This window comes from Canis lupus, chromosome 18, assembly GCF_048164855.1.
Source record: "Canis lupus baileyi chromosome 18, mCanLup2.hap1, whole genome shotgun sequence".
NCBI classification, from domain to species: Eukaryota; Metazoa; Chordata; class Mammalia; order Carnivora; family Canidae; genus Canis; species Canis lupus.
Genome location: NC_132855.1, coordinates 40897194 through 40915224, shown reverse-complemented (window position 1 = coordinate 40915224; position 18031 = coordinate 40897194). Strand labels below are relative to the sequence as shown.

At 45.3% G+C, this 18031-nt stretch overlaps 2 protein-coding genes across 8 annotated transcripts in view; one reads left to right on the top strand and one right to left on the bottom strand.

Moving 5' to 3' along the window:
• The window catches only part of SGCE (sarcoglycan epsilon), a 68389-nt gene extending 65584 nt beyond the window's left edge, over positions 1-2805 (bottom strand). For 2 of the 7 annotated variants that reach the window (XM_072784122.1, XM_072784123.1), the window contains exon 1: positions 2622-2805. In XM_072784122.1, the coding sequence (XP_072640223.1) occupies positions 2622-2730 (109 nt within the window). In that variant the 5' untranslated portion in view covers positions 2731-2805. The remainder of the gene's footprint in view (positions 1-2621) is intronic. The other 5 variants (XM_072784124.1, XM_072784126.1, XM_072784125.1 and 2 more) reach the window with 3 other exon arrangements.
• A 159-nt stretch (positions 2806-2964) lies between these two features.
• On the top strand, positions 2965-15704 carry PEG10 (paternally expressed 10). The gene is given in 3 exon segments (XM_072784121.1): positions 2965-3245; positions 9217-10421; positions 10424-15704. Coding segments are annotated over 3 exon segments (2382 nt in total). The 5' UTR covers positions 2965-3240; the 3' UTR covers positions 11596-15704.
• Positions 15705-18031: the final 2327 nt, after the last annotated feature.

Below are 18031 nucleotides of genomic sequence, written 5' to 3'. Positions count from 1 at the left end.
ATAGGTAACAAATAGTCAATGGTGGGAAATATCTGAGAATATAAAAAATTCACTTAGGATACTAAATGTCAAAAAAAGTGTTCAAAATTCCTGTCTATTAATTGGGGCAGAGGGGCAGTTAATGTTGTTTTGTAAGATAACATAAATGTTATCTAAAGTATTTGTCTATCAATGTATTTTTGTGTTTACTTTTAATATTGTTTTGTTGTTTCATATTTTTAAAGTTTTATCATAATTACGTACCAATATATGTCATTTTTTCTTAGAAAATTCTATTTCTAAGCAAAGTAAAAATTATTTCATATGTTGAGAAATAAAAAACACAAAGAAATACACCAAAATGATAACTATGTGTATGTCAGAACACACAGATCAGAGGAAATTCTCGGTTCTCTAGTTTTAAATATTTACGTCCTATTGTTGTTCATTTAAAATTTTAATTGTAAAAAGTAATTAATGTTATCTCCTTTTTAAAAAAACCTCTGCAAATTTAATGTTATCTGACAGGTCTCTTTGGAAAGAAAATAATGAAGGAAAATTAATTTGATCTCATTTTTAAGAATCATACATATGCAGCTTTAAGAGAAATACATATCTCTCATAAAAAAAGTCTGAAAAAAGTAAACTCCATAATGTTTACGGGGGTTAGTTCAGGATGAAGAGGTCACAGGTGATCTTGATTTTCTTGGTTTTGTTTTTTTTTTTTTTACCCCCCAGTTTTCTGGAGTTTTTTTCTCCTGAATTTTGTACAGTGAGTAAGAATCTAGTATGATAAAAATAATACTAAAGCTGTTTTTATATTAGAAAAATTCTGGTTAACATTTTGAAATAAAAAATTAAATTGGTTCAAAGTGGTTCAAACTTCAAGTGTCTTGGGATAGATTTTTAAACTTTTAGTTTCCCTACCATCTATCTTGGTTTTTAACGTCACTTTTTAGGAAAAGAATACCTATCAGTTAACAATTAGATGAAGTAACTTTTTCTAGATTGAAAAAAAAAAAAATCCTAAAGAGTTGACAGTTCGGCCGTCAAGAGAATGGTACTCTGGCATACATAAGAATCCAAAAATTATTTTATCTTGCAGAAAAGGATGAACATCTTAAGATTAAAAAGCACTTCTAAAAAATATAATTGTGTTCACCCCCAACTTCCTAGGAAAATCTATCTCATTGTTGGAAATCTTCATTCATTCATTCATTCATTCATATGGTCAACATTTAATTTCTGACAGAAAGTAATATCTCAGTAAATGTGCTCCGGTTTTGTTTATTCTTAGAAAAGCTAGCTTCAAGTCCGATCCCTGACACCTTGTCCTCTACAACGGGCCAAATTCCTATTTATCCCATACGTATAAATAATCTGGGGCAAAGGTACTAAAATATGCTCCATTTTAGCCTTCAACTGCAAAGGTCTCATCCGTATTTCAGAAACCTCATCCAGCTGTAGACAATCGGTTTTCCATTTTTAACTTAAACAACTTCTAAGATCATCAACAAATTATCCTGCTCGGAGCCTAACACTTTTGAGGCGCTTAAATGGAAATCCTCGTTGTTGTGGTGGTTGTCGTCGTCTAAGTCTAAGCATCCTTCCTCATCAGGATTTCAGGCGCTGGTAACTCCCTGCAATTTTATCTAACGTCAAATACGTATGTTTCTGTGCATAAATACACACAAACATTTGCGGCAGAATCTCGGCAACACGCTGGAAAGGATTAAACATGCGGTTACCGTGACTAAACGTATTCATTCTCTCTACAAGATTTAGAGAAATGTAACGTTGCAGGGAGAACGAGGGCTCTGGCTGAACCTTGTAATCACCGCCTAAAGGCCATAGCTGGGAGCCTCCGGAGCCTCCGGGCGCAGGGGAGGCATCCACAGCTGCTTTTAATTGTTTCTGCTTTTCAAAACAGCGCACTTGGTGGGGCAAATGTTGTCGCAGCGGCTCCGGCCGGGGCCGGGGTCACCCCTGACCCGCACGCGCCCTGCTTGGCTCCCGGTATCTCACGATTCCGCCGCCCGCTCCGGGAAACCCCAGAAAACACGACCTCGCCGCCGCCGCCGCCGCCGCGAAAACGCTCTTAGGAAGAAGGGGGGGAATTAGGTGTTCCAAAGGCACGTTTTTGTGCTCTCTCCGGATCGAATTCAAGGAAAAGAGGGAAAGGGTGCGATTGTGTGGAAGGGGACGCAGCCCGATCCCCGTTTCCTATGGCTCGTCTCCGGGCCGCAGCGCCCCACTCGTGCGGTAACGACCCCCCAGGAAAATGGGCCACAACCCCCAAGTCTTTGCAGCTAGGGGATGAGGAAAGGTCCACCACCAGGGCTGGGAAACGGGGGGCGAGGGTGAGGGGGCTGGGGGTGGTAGGAATGGAAACTGGAGCGGGAATCTCTGCGAGCTCCGGGCAGGGAGGGGCCCGCGGGGGCGCAGAGAAAAAAGGCCAGGGGTCAAGCCTGGGAAGGGCCTCCCTGGGCCCGGGGATTGGGGCGCGGGGTGCGGTGGGAACGGGGGCAGCAAGAGGGGAGGACACCCAGGAGATGCGCCCAGACACCCCAAAACCCGGGCGGGGGATGGGGAGGCGGCGGCCTGTTGGCCCCAGCACCTCCCGTCGCGCGCGGGCCACTAACCTGTCAGCAAGAAGGTGCCAGTGGTCGCGGGGCTCATCCTGCGTGTCCCCCGACCCTGTCCCGTCCAAGCACAAGGGTCTCCCAGCTCCCACCACCGGGGCAATTGCATTCTTGGCCTGGCTAGGCCGGCCGTCCTCGACTCTCCCTCCCCTCCCCTCCCTTTCTTCTTTCCTCCCAGCTTGGCCGGTTCAGCATCAGCATCCCGCACCCCCTCCTTAATCCCGTGCTCCCTCTAGCGGCGGGCCCGCGTAGCGCGGCCGCCGCCCCCACCCCCACCCCATCCCCACCCCATCCCCCCTCCGCCCCCGCTCCCCTCCGCCCCCCTACCCCGCGGAGCACGCTGGGATTTGGCGCCCCCCTCCTCTGTTCAGCCTATATAAGGCTCCCTGTCGGCGCTCCCGGTACACGCGCTTCAACTTCGGTTGGTGTGTGTCGAAGAAACCTGACTGCGACCTGGGGAGAACAGCCGAGAGGGTCCACCGAGCCTCGCCAGAGGTCCGCTGAGCGGGCTCGCGTCCGGAGCCACTCCGGGCCGCGGAGCACCCGGCGGAACCCACGCCTGGCACAGGTGTGGGACCCCGTCCTCCTGTCTTCGCAGAGGAGTCCTCGCGTGGTGAGTATGCGGTGAGGATGTTTCTTTTATTAAGATCACATTCATTCCCTGTCCTTTGCGGGAGCTGCGGGAGATGCAGTAGTGCCCCTAAATGTCTCCACGCAAATCTTGTCACGCCTTCACCGGCCGAACCCCCAAAACAGAGTGGAGAAGCCAAGCCTCCAGGGCTTCGATTTCCAGGACTCAAGTCCAGAGAAGGGCTGTAGACGGACATGAGCTGCGGACAGACATGAGCTGCAGACGGACATGAGCTACAGACCAACGTGCAATTTGCTCTTCAAATGCGCTACATGGTGATAGGCGCTACTAACTAAGTGGCGCTTCGATGCGCTATAAGGGGATAAGCGCTTCAGATGCGCTACAGGCTGGTGGGTGCTTCAATGCGCTACAAACCGATAAGCGCGTCAAATGCGCTATAGATGGATGGGCGCTTCAGTTGCGCTACAAGCTGATGGGCACTTCAATGCGCTACGAACCATTAGGAACTGCAGCAGTGTATGAGCTGCAGACTGATGACTGATTGACGCTTTAAACGCGTTACAAAATCTGAGCTGCCGAAGATCAGCGCTACAGAAATGATACCATTAGCACTACAACAGCGCTTCATTGTGCTACGAGGCACAGGAACTGCAGAGGTACATGAACTGCAGAGAATTTACACCTAAAATGCGCTACAAAGTAATAACAGCTGCAGAGGTAGATAAGCTGCACTGTTTTACGCTACAAAGAAACCCGCTGGAAGGGGACAAGAGCTGCAGAGTAAGATTACTGCCTTCTCAGAGGGGGACCCCACCCTTTGTCTCCAACACACCTTTTGGAATGGCTCCCACTATGTTTTTCTGCAGGACGGTCGTCTGCATGATGGTGCTGTTAGACAAAATGGAGCCCCGGGCAAAAATTAGCGTTTAACATTCTGCCCACACCATTCCTGCTATAGCAGTGGAGCGGAGGGGCACTGACTTGAGTGTAAAAGGGAATCTTCTGGTGGTGGCAGAGCGGGCTGCCTTGCCTAGTTGCGCTTGATTGAAGTGGCGGTGTAGTTGTAAAGGTGGCGCGAACTGGCGTCCAGCAACAGTTTGTGGGAACTGTTGGGTTTGCTTAGTATGGGGGGCGGGGGTTGGATCTGGGGGTGATTGCTCTTGTTGCATGAAATGAATCTGGCTGTGGAGGCCGGTGGGAGGGGTTTGGGGAAGGGGGGGGGATCCCGGGAGAGGCAAACAGCCAGTCTCAGACCCGCCCCGCCCATTCTAGCGCGCCTTCTCTGCAGTATCTGCTCAGCGCGTGCTGAGCGCCTCCCAGCGCCTACTCGGAGCGCGCCTCCTCTGCAGCGCGCCTTCCTAGAGCGCGCCTTCTAGACCCTTTCTCCCCAGCCCCGCCTCTCCCTGAGCCCCCTCCTCTGGGGGGGCTCCCCCCAAGCCCCGCCTCCTTTGGGGCCGCTCCTCCAAGCCCCGCCTCCTCTGGGGCCGCTCCTCCAAGCCCCGCCCCCTTTGAGGCCGCTCCCTGAGCCCGCCTCTTCTGAGGCCGCTCCTCCACGCCCCGCTTCTCCCTGAGCCCGCCTCTGAGGCTGCTCCCCCAGACCCCCGCCTGCCCCCAGGCCCGCCTCCTCTGAGGTGGTCCCCCCAGACATTGCCTCTCCAAAGCCTGGCCCCTCCCTGGGCTAGCCTCTTGCGTGGTGGCCTACGGCCCCGCCTCCTGGAGCCCGCCTGCGCCTGCGCAGTGAGAGCCCCCAGCCCCTCCCTACAGGCCCACCTCCTCTGCGCTTGCGCGCCTTCACTGCTTTGACGGCCTGAGCCTGGCTGCACAGCCCCTCCCACCTGCGGTTTCTCGGCGGCGCCGATTTTGCTCTTTATCCACTGGTGTCTAATAAATATAAGAATAATAAATAAGAACAATTAGCAACAATGGTGATAATACCTGGGATTTACAAGCACTTTTTACAAGTGCTTTGCATATATTAAATGACATCATTCCACAATTAAATACTTGATAGTGGTTTATGAAAGCTACTTCTGCTCAGATCTGGATGGTGCCTCTAAGGGCGATCCAGCTAAAAGTTTTTACTACAAATGAAAAATAAACTATTTTAAATACTTTTCACATTTAAGGGTTTTTTGAGACACTGTGGACATTTGTGGTGGCTTATTGGAATCAGATTCTTCGGTGGATACAAAATAAGGAACAACTTGAACTGTGTTTCATAGGAGTTTTAAGTGGCTTATTGGTACCTTTGGCTTGGCCTTGGGGCAAGGATGAGGTGTTTATCTGCGTGCCTATGAAGCTGGGGTTTTTTTCTGGGCACTCTAGGGGATTAGCCCTGGCTAACTTGCCTACATATTTATTGTGCCTGGCACATGGTAGGCATTCATTAAATATATGTTAAATGACCAGTGTGAATTGGCTGATTCAGTGCCTTCTTTGGTGTCTGCAGGTGTTTTCTGGTTTTTTTCCCCCTGGTGCTTTGCTGTCCAGGATTGTCTAAGGCATTGCTTGCCTTATCTCTCACTTAACTGGATCCTTTAAAAAAAAAAAAATTAAACTCTAATAATGTAAGCTGTAATTATAATACAAAACTATACATATTTAAGATATTCAAAATAGCTTTTTAAAAGTAAAAACAAGCTAATTGGCTATTTAAATTCAGGGTGAGTGGACTACTTCACAATGGTACATAATTGTCATATTTACATTTTGTATAATGTAACATAAAGTGGTTACATTAAAAAATAGATTGGAGGGTTTTAGCTGGCATTATAAAACATACACATAAAACATCTGATGCCTTACCTCCAGTCAGATGTACCATGTTTATGTTTCTAATAAAATGAAGAAATTTTAAAACCTGGTTTCATATATTGTAAGCCATAAGCCAGGACTCTGACTCCCAAATATCTGTCACCCACCCCCTAATAAATATGCAATTTACATATCTTTATGTATTTATACTTGTGGTAATTACAGCTTTCAGTTAATCCCCAGCCCCACCCCCCCCCCCCCCCCCCGTCACCCTACCCCCACTTCCTTTCGAAATTCTATGTTTTTTTTAAAGTTCAAAACAATGGTAAAAATATGCATATTAATATAATTTGCATTTCACAAATAGTATACATGGTACTAAAAAAGAAATTGGGACATTTGAAAATATAAAGCAATTAAGAGTTGCTTAATGAAGTGTCATTTTCTAATGAGATGTTTAATGTGCAGTGTTTTTTGGCTACTGTTACTTTTTGGTGTGTTTGGGGAACAAGTTTTTAGAAGTCTTCAAGAAGAGTCAAAGGTCAATCAAATGTATTTAATTCCTATATAGACTAACACTGGATTCTTTTTCATGTGTAAAGGTGACATCTATCCCATGTGACTTGGCTCAGTACTGTGTGTCATTTCAGGTTTTAGGAATGGAGCCTTTGGGCCTGACCTCCACAATCCAGCCCCTAGTAAGGGGTGGGAGGTGCAAATCAAGTCACAGTGCTCCTGTTCCCAAATTAACTGGTGCTCTAGTTGCTATTTAAATATCTTTAAGCTTTATTTACATTGAATGTTAACCTGCCTGCCGACTATCCTATGTTTTTTAAAGGTTACACTACTCTTCTCTGGGCAGTTATCTCCTTTAGGATTTAGAATCCCACACCAAAATTAAAAATCCCAGGGGTGGGTACCTGATGCCTGATCTTGGTAAAGGTCAGGGGTCTCACACTGGTGACCTTGCAAGTCAAATAAGGCCCTTAATTTATTTGACCAGCACTGGATTAAAAATATTTTAAAGAATTGAATGTTTCTGGGGAGGGGACATGCATCCCTAAATTACATAGTCACCAGCCCACTCCTTATTGTCTTAACTCCAGTTTCTTCTCACTTTTATGTTACCTTCCTGTCTACTAAAATCATTTGCATTTTAAGCCCTTATTGATCTTTTGATTCCTTAAACAATATACAATGATTGTTTGCTGATTTCTGAATGTGTTGTTATATCTGTCCTATTATTATGTTTTGCAGATATTAAAACCATGAGACTGGAACCTCAGTAAAGCTCCCCCCAATGACTGTGATTGACATGTGGGTTGTTAACCTTCCTGACCTGGGTCAGGCAACGCCAGGCAGAGCTATGAAGGCCTTTCCAGAAGTTTTCTAAGTTTTCTAAGTATTAATGTCTAGATACAGAAGTGGCACTTGAGTCACCTGACTTGTGTTTATTGTTTTTTAATGGGACATTAAAGCTTTTAATTTAAAAAAATAAAGATTTTAATTTAATAAATCAAAATCACACTATTTTGTGACTAATCCAGGGCCTCATTTTTTTTTCTTGTACCCTATTGATTGAAATATTAGCTATTTTTCACATAACTTCTTTGAATAACACATTTATCTTTGTGGGCTTTAATTAATATAATTAATTTAGTGTCCATTATTGCCTTGATGGGTCAGAGAAGAACAGGTGACCAGGAATGCCAAGTTAAAATTTAGTGAATGGGCAGTCTGCCTGCTTTTACAAATTATGGTTTTAAACTTTTGAGCGCTTTCCTAAAGTTTTCCAAATATGAGAACTTAATGCTCATTTAAAAATTATAAAAAGTTAAAATTAAGTTACTATAAATGCATTTAACCCTCATTTTAGGAAGTACATAAACACTGCTGGATTTATTGTATGTGTGATTTATTGTCACCATACCCATAATTAAGACCTTAATCCCCCAAACCCCCAATGCCCCCCATGTTGCTACTCACCACCTAGGAGTACAGCCCTATCCTGCTCTAAATTATAAACTTTTGGGTGGGACTGTGCTGACAAATCTTGTTTAAAAACCAGAAGTTGGAAACTGGTGACCTGCAAATCAAATGAGGCCCTGGATTTGTTTGGCCAACAGCGTATTCCCCCCTCCCCCCCCCCCCAAAAAAAGTAATGTCTTTAGGTGGGAAATGCCTGCCTAGGTTGCCATAGTTGCAGGCCCTCCCTGTTTTAATCTTAGCCTCTTTACACAGAAAGTTACCTTTCTTATTAATATCAGCTAACAGTTGTTAAGTATTCACTGCTTTACCTGCATTACCTAATTAAATCCATACTGTAAATTTGAGGTATTCTCTTTTTGGGCTTTTTTGACTGTCCCATTTAATAGCCTAGCTCTTCCTAGGAGGCATCAATTAACATTTGTTGATGAACTGCATAATAAGGAGAGAGGCTGATACACAACGTTGCTGCTCGGTGCCACTTCTGTCCCGAAGGGAATTCTCTCTGGGAAATCAGATTATGTTGGATTTAGACAATCTTGTGGGTTTCGTGACTGTTGTTGTTGTTGTTGTTGTTGTTTGTTTTGATAATCAGTTAGTGACCTTCACCATGGAGGTAGTGCCCTCTTCCCTCCCCCGGCTGATGAATACAGGCAGTGTGATTTAAATCCCCCACCCTTCTTTTTGGTTCCCTATTGGCTGGATTATTAGCTCTTTTTCAGGTAACCCGTCTAATAACAATTATCATTTTGGCTTTGTGTTTTTAATTTGGTCTCCATCTTTGACTTGAAAGTTTCTTGCTGTGCCCTCCTGATCCAAACTGGTATTTTGGAATGTCTCCGCATTCTTTTACGGTCAGTGAAGGTAAACTTGCTGTTGATACCGGTATGCATTGTTGTTGAATCATAATAGGTGACATTTGATGAGGAAAAAGGTCATTTGGACGTTAAAAAGTAGGGTGCTTTTTGTTATTACCTATTGTCTTAATTGATTATTAACTTGTTTCTCCCTTTTGCAAGATCTGTGTTTGTTTATTAAATATTAATGTAAGCAAGTAGAGCAAAGAGATACTTTAAATACTCATGTATTTAAAGTATTTTAGTGGATACTTTAAATACTCATGTATTTAAAGTATTTTAATGGCTACTTTAAATACTCACGTATTTAAGGTACTTTAGTGGCTACTTTAGATGCTAAAATCTTTTTTGTAGTGTGCTGCTTTGAACGTGGATGATAAACTTCTGCTTTTATCTTCCTTTACAGAAACAAAAAGCTTTTGAAAACAAAACGAAGAAAGGGTGGAAGAGGAGGCCAGGATCAGGGCCTCCATCCCCACAGGAGCGAAGCTACACCTGGGAGGTCTCCTCCCACGCCAACCCTCACCCTGGGGCCCGACTGCCCACCTCCTCCTCCTCCTCCTCCCCCCAACGGCCCCTCCTCCTCCTCTTCCTCCTGCTCCTCCTCCTCTTCCTCTTCTTCATCCTCACGCAGCGCCCCAAGGGGCCAGTACATCCCCAACCTGGCCGAACGAAGGCGAGACGATCTCTCTGAAGAGATCAACAACCTCCGAGAGAAGGTCATGAAGCAGTCCGAGGAGAACAACAACCTGCAGAACCAGGTGCAGAAGCTCACAGAGGAGAACACCTCCCTGCGCGAGCAAGTGGAGCCCGCCCCTCAGGACGAGGAGGACGACCTGGAGCTCCGAGGTGCTGCAGCCGCCGCTGCCCCACCCACTCCGCTAGAGGAGGAGTGCCCGGACGACCTTCCTGAGAAGTTTGACGGCAACCCCGACATGCTGGTCCCGTTCATGGCCCAGTGCCAGCTCTTCATGGAAAAGAGCACCAGAGATTTCTCCGTCGACCGCGTCCGCGTCTGCTTCGTGACCAGCATGATGACGGGCCGTGCCGCCCGCTGGGCCTCCGCCAAGCTGGAGCGATCCCACTACCTGATGCACAACTACCCCGCCTTCATGACCGAAATGAAGCACGTCTTTGAAGACCCGCAGAGGCGGGAGGCTGCCAAGCGCAAGATCCGACGTCTGCGCCAAGGCATGGGGTCGGTCATCGACTACTCCAACGCCTTCCAGATGATCGCCCAGGACCTGGATTGGAACGAGCCCGCGCTGATCGACCAGTACCACGAGGGCCTCAGCGACCACATCCAGGCCGAGCTGTCGCGCCTCGAGGTCGCCAAGTCGCTGTCCGCCCTGATCGGCCAGTGCATCCACATCGAGCGGCGGCTGGCCAGGGCGGCGGCGGCTCGCAAGCCGCGCTCCCCGCCGCGCGCGCTCGTCCTGCCGCACATCACGAGCCACCACCAGGTGGACCCCACCGAGCCTGTGGGCGGCGCCCGCATGCGCCTGACCCAGGAAGAGAAGGAGAGGCGCCGAAAGCTGAACCTGTGCCTCTACTGCGGCAACGGGGGTCACTACGCCGACAACTGTCCTGCCAAGGCCTCCAAGGCTTCGCCGGCGGGAAACTCCCCGGCCCCGCTGTAGAGGGACCTTCAGCGACCGGGCCAGAAATAATAAGGTCCCCACAAGATGATGCTTCATCTCCACACTTGCAAGTGATGCTCCAGATCCATCTCCCGGGCAGACACACCCTGTTCGTCCGCGCCATGATCGATTCTGGTGCTTCCGGCAACTTCATCGACCACGAGTACGTTGCCCAGAACGGAATTCCTCTGAGGGTCAAGGACTGGCCAATACTCGTAGAAGCGATCGATGGGCGTCCCATAGCCTCGGGCCCCGTTGTCCACGAAACGCACGACCTGATAGTCGACCTGGGAGATCACCGTGAGGTGCTGTCATTCGACGTGACTCAGTCTCCCTTCTTCCCCGTCGTCCTGGGGGTGCGCTGGCTGAGCACACACGATCCCAACATCACGTGGAGCACCCGATCCATCGTCTTCGATTCCGAATATTGCCGATACCACTGCCGGATGTATTCCCCAATACCTCCGTCGCTCCCACCACCAGCACAGCCGTCCTTTTACTACCCGGTGGATGGATACCGAGTTTACCAGCCGGTGAGGTATTACTACGTCCAGAATGTGTACACTCCGGTGGATGAAAACGTCTACCCAGACCACCGCCTGGTCGACCCGACCATAGAAATGATCCCTGGAGCACACAGTATCCCCAGCGGACACGTGTACTCCCTGTCCGAACCCGAGATGGCAGCCCTGCGAGATTTCGTGGCCAGAAACGTCAAGGATGGGCTCATCACTCCAACCATCGCCCCCAACGGAGCCCAAGTTCTCCAGGTGAAAAGGGGGTGGAAACTGCAAGTTTCCTACGACTGCCGAGCTCCCAACAGCTTCACCATCCAGAACCAGTATCCTCGACTCTCCATTCCAAATTTGGATGACCAGGCTCACCTGGCGACGTACACGGAGTATGTACCTCAAATACCTGGATACCAGACGTACCCCACGTACGCCACGTACCCGACCTACCCGGTAGGATTCGCCTGGTACCCAGTGGGGCGAGATGGACATGGACGATCGCTCTATGTCCCCGTGATGATCACTTGGAATCCGCATTGGTACCGCCAGCCTCCGGTGCCCCAGTACCCGCCGCCGCAGCCGCCGCCTCCGCCGCCGCCGCCGCCGCCGCCGCCGTCCTACAGCACCATGTAAACACCTGTCGTGTCCTTCAGGATCTCTGCCCTCACACTGCACTCCTGTTCAGCTTCTCAATCGGTGACTGTGTGCGTAAGTAGGCTACTGCATCTTCGGGCCAGCCTGAGGCACAGCCCTCTCTGCAATGGCTATAGGAAGGTCAGAGCCACCCTGGACTGGCACACATCCTAAAAAGCAAGCTCTCCGAGAGCGACAGAATATTTACCAACGAATTATCTCTCAGTTTTCCACCTCAACTGCCAACCTAACTAAAATTCGTCGTAAGTTTACTTCCCAGCGAATCCTGGAAGCCTGGGTTTTACCTGCTGAAACTCACTCTGTCACCATCTAAATTAATGGGCTGCCAGATTCCATGATTGACATTTACAGAGAAGCTGATGCGAACACAGGAAACGCCGATTGCTTTTTGGAGGGGGAGACGGAGGAGGAGGAGAAGGACATGACTTTTCTTGCAGTTTCGGTACTCTTTAACAACATCCCTGGAGGACCGACGCCTTATTAAGGAAGCCAAGTTTGTTGGTGCAGTGTAAGGTGGCTTCCGCGATCTGTTTTGCTGCACCTTTAGAAACTTCACCATCTTCAAACTCCGCTTTCATGGTTCCGTTAAATCTCAAGGAGCAGCAACTCGACCGGTTCTCCCAGGAGCAGGCAAAGCCCCTGCAACAGAAACACCTCAGGCCTCAGAAGGGAAGTGCTCTCTCAGATGGGACTCTTGCATGTTTAGAGTGTGCCTTCACACCCTGGTGCAAATCACACGTACCCAAGAACTCTGGCTTTCTCACAACACCTTACCATCATCATGCCAGTAATGGCTTCCACAAAATGTTAAACCTGGTAACCAGAGACTGTTGGTGGCTCGTGTGTCAGATGTTTATGAAGCATCACTACCTTTCCATCATGTAGGAGAGCTAATGAGTAGCAAATCAAAAGGACGCCTAACCAGTACTCAACTCTTAAGAGACTCTAAGTTAACGTTACCGACTTGTCCTGGTACTTCAGAAGGAATTTTGGAGCGTCGTTGTTATTGGCTGGAAGAGGGTCACCTGAAGTCTTGGAAGCATCTCTCCATATGTCTGCCTCCATATGCATCTGGGCATTTCATCACCAGTCCCCTCACTAGACTGTAGCATTAGGATGCTTAGAGAGGGGACATGAACTTAGCACCCAGACCCACACTCCTATGCCTGCGAGGGATATCTTTGAAGAAGAAGAATTGGGGCGCTGGACACTGTCTTGAAGATAACGGACTTCTTTAGTGAGCTTTACATCCAGAGGGTGACCTGATGGGTAACCACCTTAAAGGATCAGAGTTCACACAGTGGAAAGGGGTCCCCTTTAGAGGATGGAGACAAAACTAAGCTGCCAACGAAATGAAAGGCCTCAAGCGACTCAAAGCAACAGACAACACAAGCGTTGTCTTCAGTCCAGTGATGACATCTAGTCTCCTGGATGCTTTGTGCTAACCTGGGACTGCCTGACTTCTTTACCTGGTCTTTTGCTACTACCTTGAACTGTTTGTCTAACCTCTCTCTTTCTGTTTAATTCTTTACTACTGCCACTAACCCTGCTGCAGGATTTGTGTCATCTTTCCTGCCTGGTTGCTGAGACTCCATTTTGCTGCCACGCACGGAGAAGAAAGAGGCAGGCTTCAAGGGGCTTGTGTTTCAGTACGCAACCTCCAATTGCCAAAACACAGTTTGAGCAGTAGACAACATGGTATATATTTCAAGTTGCTAATCATGAAGAGGAGTCTAACGGTGAAGTTTCATTTTTCATCAACATCATCTTTCACACATTCATTACCCTCCACCCTTATTCTTGCATGTTTAAATACTTAAAAGTTTTAGCCGTAGGTTACTAGTGTCTTTTAACAGTGTTTTAAAGTGATGACTGCTTTCAGAAGTTATTTCCATTGAATTACAAACTACTATCAAATTCTTATTGTTGAACTAATTAAAATTGATAAGTAACATAGTGTAAAATATTTCTTGACTGTGAACTTCTCTTACAACACTGTGAATGAGAGGCTCCTCAGAACTGGAGTATTTGTAAAATAGTTCATCCTGTTCATCTTCAATCTTCTAGCTTAACGTCGTATAGGACTTCAATTTTATCAATTGGGCCTTTAAAAAAAAAATCACACAAAAAGAGATACAAATTCAAAGAAGATACCTAATTGGCTACTTTCTCTTCAATGGAATCCGAAAGCTTGTCAATCACTCATGTGTTTTCGAGTAATTACTTTGAAAATGGTGCGTTTGTGCTTCTGGACTCTTTTGAAGCGTCACTTCAGTTTACCTCAGATCAATCCATCATCCATACATTTGAATTCAAGTTGTTTTGTGTCAAATTTACAGTTGTCAATTGATTTTCAAGCTGCAGAGGGCCTAGAAATAGGTCATTGTCTGCAGCCCTGGCATGAGCACACGGACATTTGCCATCCCTGCAAGCAAGTCCGGAGGGGTTGACCAACAACAGCAACGGTCAGGCAGAGCATGGTGGTGTGGGTCAACGACTCATTGGATGAAGACCCTGACCCACATTTGGCTGTTCAGTAAAGCTCGTGAAAAACTGTTGGCAGTGTGTTCTATGCCTTATTGCTATATATAATATCTATAAATGTAGGTGTTAAGGATAAGTAATTTCAAATTTATTCTATAGTATCAGAATTTAATAAGTTTCCTTTCACTCACTGAATTTATTTTGTTGCTGTTGATTATGTTAATTGAATACCTTTTTTGGCATTTTCCCCACAAAATGTCTTTATTCATAAGGAAGGAAAGAACAAAGAAATTAAATCTCTAAGGGAGTTAGAAAGGGAGCAAAATAAAGAAAGCCTAAAGAACATAAATCAAAACATAAGAATTATTAAGCAAAGCTGCCATTCACCTTTTCGAAACAAGCTGGCAAATTTGGTTAACTTTTCACCCAAATATTCGGTCTTAACTAAATCAAGGAAGAAGATATGAGCTCCCATTGTTAGACACACCCAGAGAGAACTAATGAAGGTCATCATGCTAAGATATTGAGATGGAGGAAGTTTACGTGCATTTCTGAAGGGTCAGTTTAGTCTGAGCAATGAGGTATTTGTATTAGATGCTAGAAAATGGAGAATTCGTTTGATTCAATCATGAGAGGTGACATAAGGAACTTGTGCACAAAACAAAGAGGGGCACGTCTACATAGTGCAGTCTGGATTTCTGTTTAAGTTCGCAGGTACCTCTTGGGCTCCTGAATTGATCCGGTTGTCATCCACCACAGACATCGAAGGTCAGCTACGATTCCAAGATTGGCAACAGAGAACATTCTGCTGGAAAGACCTGGGCAAACATGAAGGACCACCTGCTGAGATGAAGCGCTGGGTGGGAACCATGCTACGTTTTCATCTGAAGAATGAGCATCTAGTGGGACTTGAAAGTTCTTTGTTGTTTCAGATTGTAGAATGCGATTGATGGAATTAGTCTGTGGACATTGCATTGTTTTTATTTCTTTATGTAATCATTTTAAGTAATAGGGGATATATATAATTATTTTAGGGTGGGAGGGACTAAGTAATCTTAGGTGGGTGGGGTTAGTTTAAAAGTTAGCATGATATTATGTATTAGATAATTCTAAGTGGACATGTGTACTTACTTGTGATCCTTTACCCTATGATTGTTACCCTTAAAGCTTGCAAATAAACTCAGAGGGAACTACAGGGAGATGAACCTATTTAGAGCAAATTGGACATGGATAAAACTCTAGTGGGAAAAAGCTCAAAAGTGATTGGATGAATAGTTTAAAAGAGGCTCTTTGCCCTGGGTGTTAACTCCAAGGATCCAGATTGTGAGCAAAGCCTTTGGAGAGTCAGGACAAGTAGATACTCTTTGAGAAATTCTTGCCGGAATAAAATTGGTAATGATGGATGGTAAATATTCATAGAAGTTACAGAAAAGTGATGAAGAAGAACCCTGTCTGTGGGCCTCCTACTTAACCCCTGCCTCTTCTCCCTACCCCAACCACCTCCCTACCCTTCCCCATTTTATTGCTGTATTTCTATTTACTAATAATTGTATTGATGTTATAATAAAAATTCAATTAATAAAGATTTAGCGGTTAAGTGCAAACTGTGTCCTGATCATTCCAGCATTGTCCACCAACATCAAAGGAATGTGGGGGGATGGGGGGGAGGAACGGAGAGGGGAGGTTGCAGCAGTGAGGGTGGGGTTGTGGGGAGGGTGGGGGCGGAAGGGAGATGGGAAGCAATGGAGGTGGAGGGATAATGAGGGTGGGGGAAGGAAGAGGAGGGTGGAGCAGGGTGGGGGGTCTAGGAGTCTAGAGGGAGGGTGGGAATAAGTTCAGAAGTGGGGGGTGGTATAAAGAACACGTAAATCAAACAACCCAATGTCCATTATCCAGGATACCCCAGGAAATCAACTAAATCATTCCTGGCTTCAAAATTTTATATATAAAATAAAAATAACACAATGCACTGCTGATACAATATAAAATCTTTAAGATGCAAAGCTTTAACATATAAAGCCACATAATAGTGATTCTTTTGACCTATAAAAAATTTATTTTTAATATAAGTTCTTCATGGAAGACATTATTATTATATTTATTATATATATTATATATATAAACTATATATATTATTATATTTATATTTATTATATTTAAATATAATGTTAAATATATATAATATATATTTAATATATATAATATATAATATCTTATTATATTTATTAATAGAAAAATTATCTGGGGCAGCCCAGGTGGCTCAGCGTTTTAGCACCGCCTTCAGCCCAGGGCGTGATCCTAGAGACCCAAGATCGAGTCCCACGTTGGGCTCCCTGCATGGAGCCTGCTTCTCCCTCTGCCTGTGCCTCTCTGCCTCTCTCTCTCTCTCTCTGTCTCTCATGAATAAATAAATAAAATATTTTTTAAAAATTATCAAACTATTAGGACTGAAAGGAAGACATACTAATAAAGTAAAATGGTGATGTGCAGGAAATGAGCATCAGATTCTTAAAATACCAGTTAACACTAAAAGAGTGATCATGAAGGTTAAGAAAAGTGACAGATGAAGTCCATGAGGAATTCATCCTATTATATTTCAAAACATAATGACATCAGAGTTATAATAAGTTGCATATAGAAAACTTTAAAAAGGGACTTTAATGTACCAGTTTCAAAAAGTTGCTGGGTTCATATGACATGGTGGTCATATAAACACGGTTTATGGGAAGGATACATGAAGATGGTGATTAAATAGAAAGAGCTGGAACTAATGATGAAAACACACAATTAAAAACTGTCTCCCCTTGGAAGGGGCTACCCTGGATAGTTATCCATCCAGCCCAGAGTACACAGATTTCCGCAGGTGTGCAGAGTGGTGGGTGGAATTGGGGAAATTGGGAGAGGGAGCACAAGCGAATGCCTATCAAGTGCCTGCGTGGGGAAGTACTTAAAATGTAAACAATATGGTGAAAAGCTATCAACCACATCACTTTGAAAGAAATGAAAATATCCTATTCATCCCCTTTTTGTGACACCGAGGCCCCTCCCCCTCCTGACCCTCACCTCTCTCCATAAACCATGTGATTAAAGAAAACTTAAGGGAAACATACAAAAAGGTGCTGAGCCTCAAGATTGTATTAGATTACGCAACTTGATCACAAGGCTAGTCTGGAACATTAGCCTTATTTTGTACAACAATGGCAATATTTGTTAAAATCCATTAACAGATTTACAAAAAAAAGTGGCTTCCAGAAAGATATCAACAAGGTTTCTTTGGTAGCTATAGGAATTACATAAAGAATCCCTTTTATTCAACATAGTTTAGGCCAATAATTAATTAAAACAATTGTTTAAAATGAGGACCACACTACTTAAAACACGAATATACTATTTTCATAAACATACTTTCATTGATCAATTTTTTTTGAGAGAATATAAGCAGGGGGTAGGGAGGGGCAGAGAGAGAAAATCATAAGCAGGGGCTCAATCTAATGCCCTGATGTCATGACCCATAGGTCATGACCTGAGCCAAAATAAGGAGGCAGACACTTAACAGACTAAGCCACCCAGGTATCCTGGTCAATCTTGATAGAAACCTATGTTTCACTGATTGGAGTGCTTACCTTTCTTTTTTTTTTTTTTTTTTAATTTATTTATTCATGAGAGACACACAGAGAGGCAGAGACAGAGAGGCAGAGACACAGGCAGAGAGAGAAGGAGGCTCTATACAGGGAGCCTGATGTGGGATTCGATCCCGGGTCTCCAGGATCACACCCCAGACCAAAGGGGCGCTAAACCACTGAGCTACCCAAGCTGCCCCTCTTACCTTTCTTGAATAAATTATATTAGTAATACAAAATAAGTTACACAACCATGAGAAATCATACAACTTTTAAAAACACATAAAAATAATCAAATATGACTGTGGAGA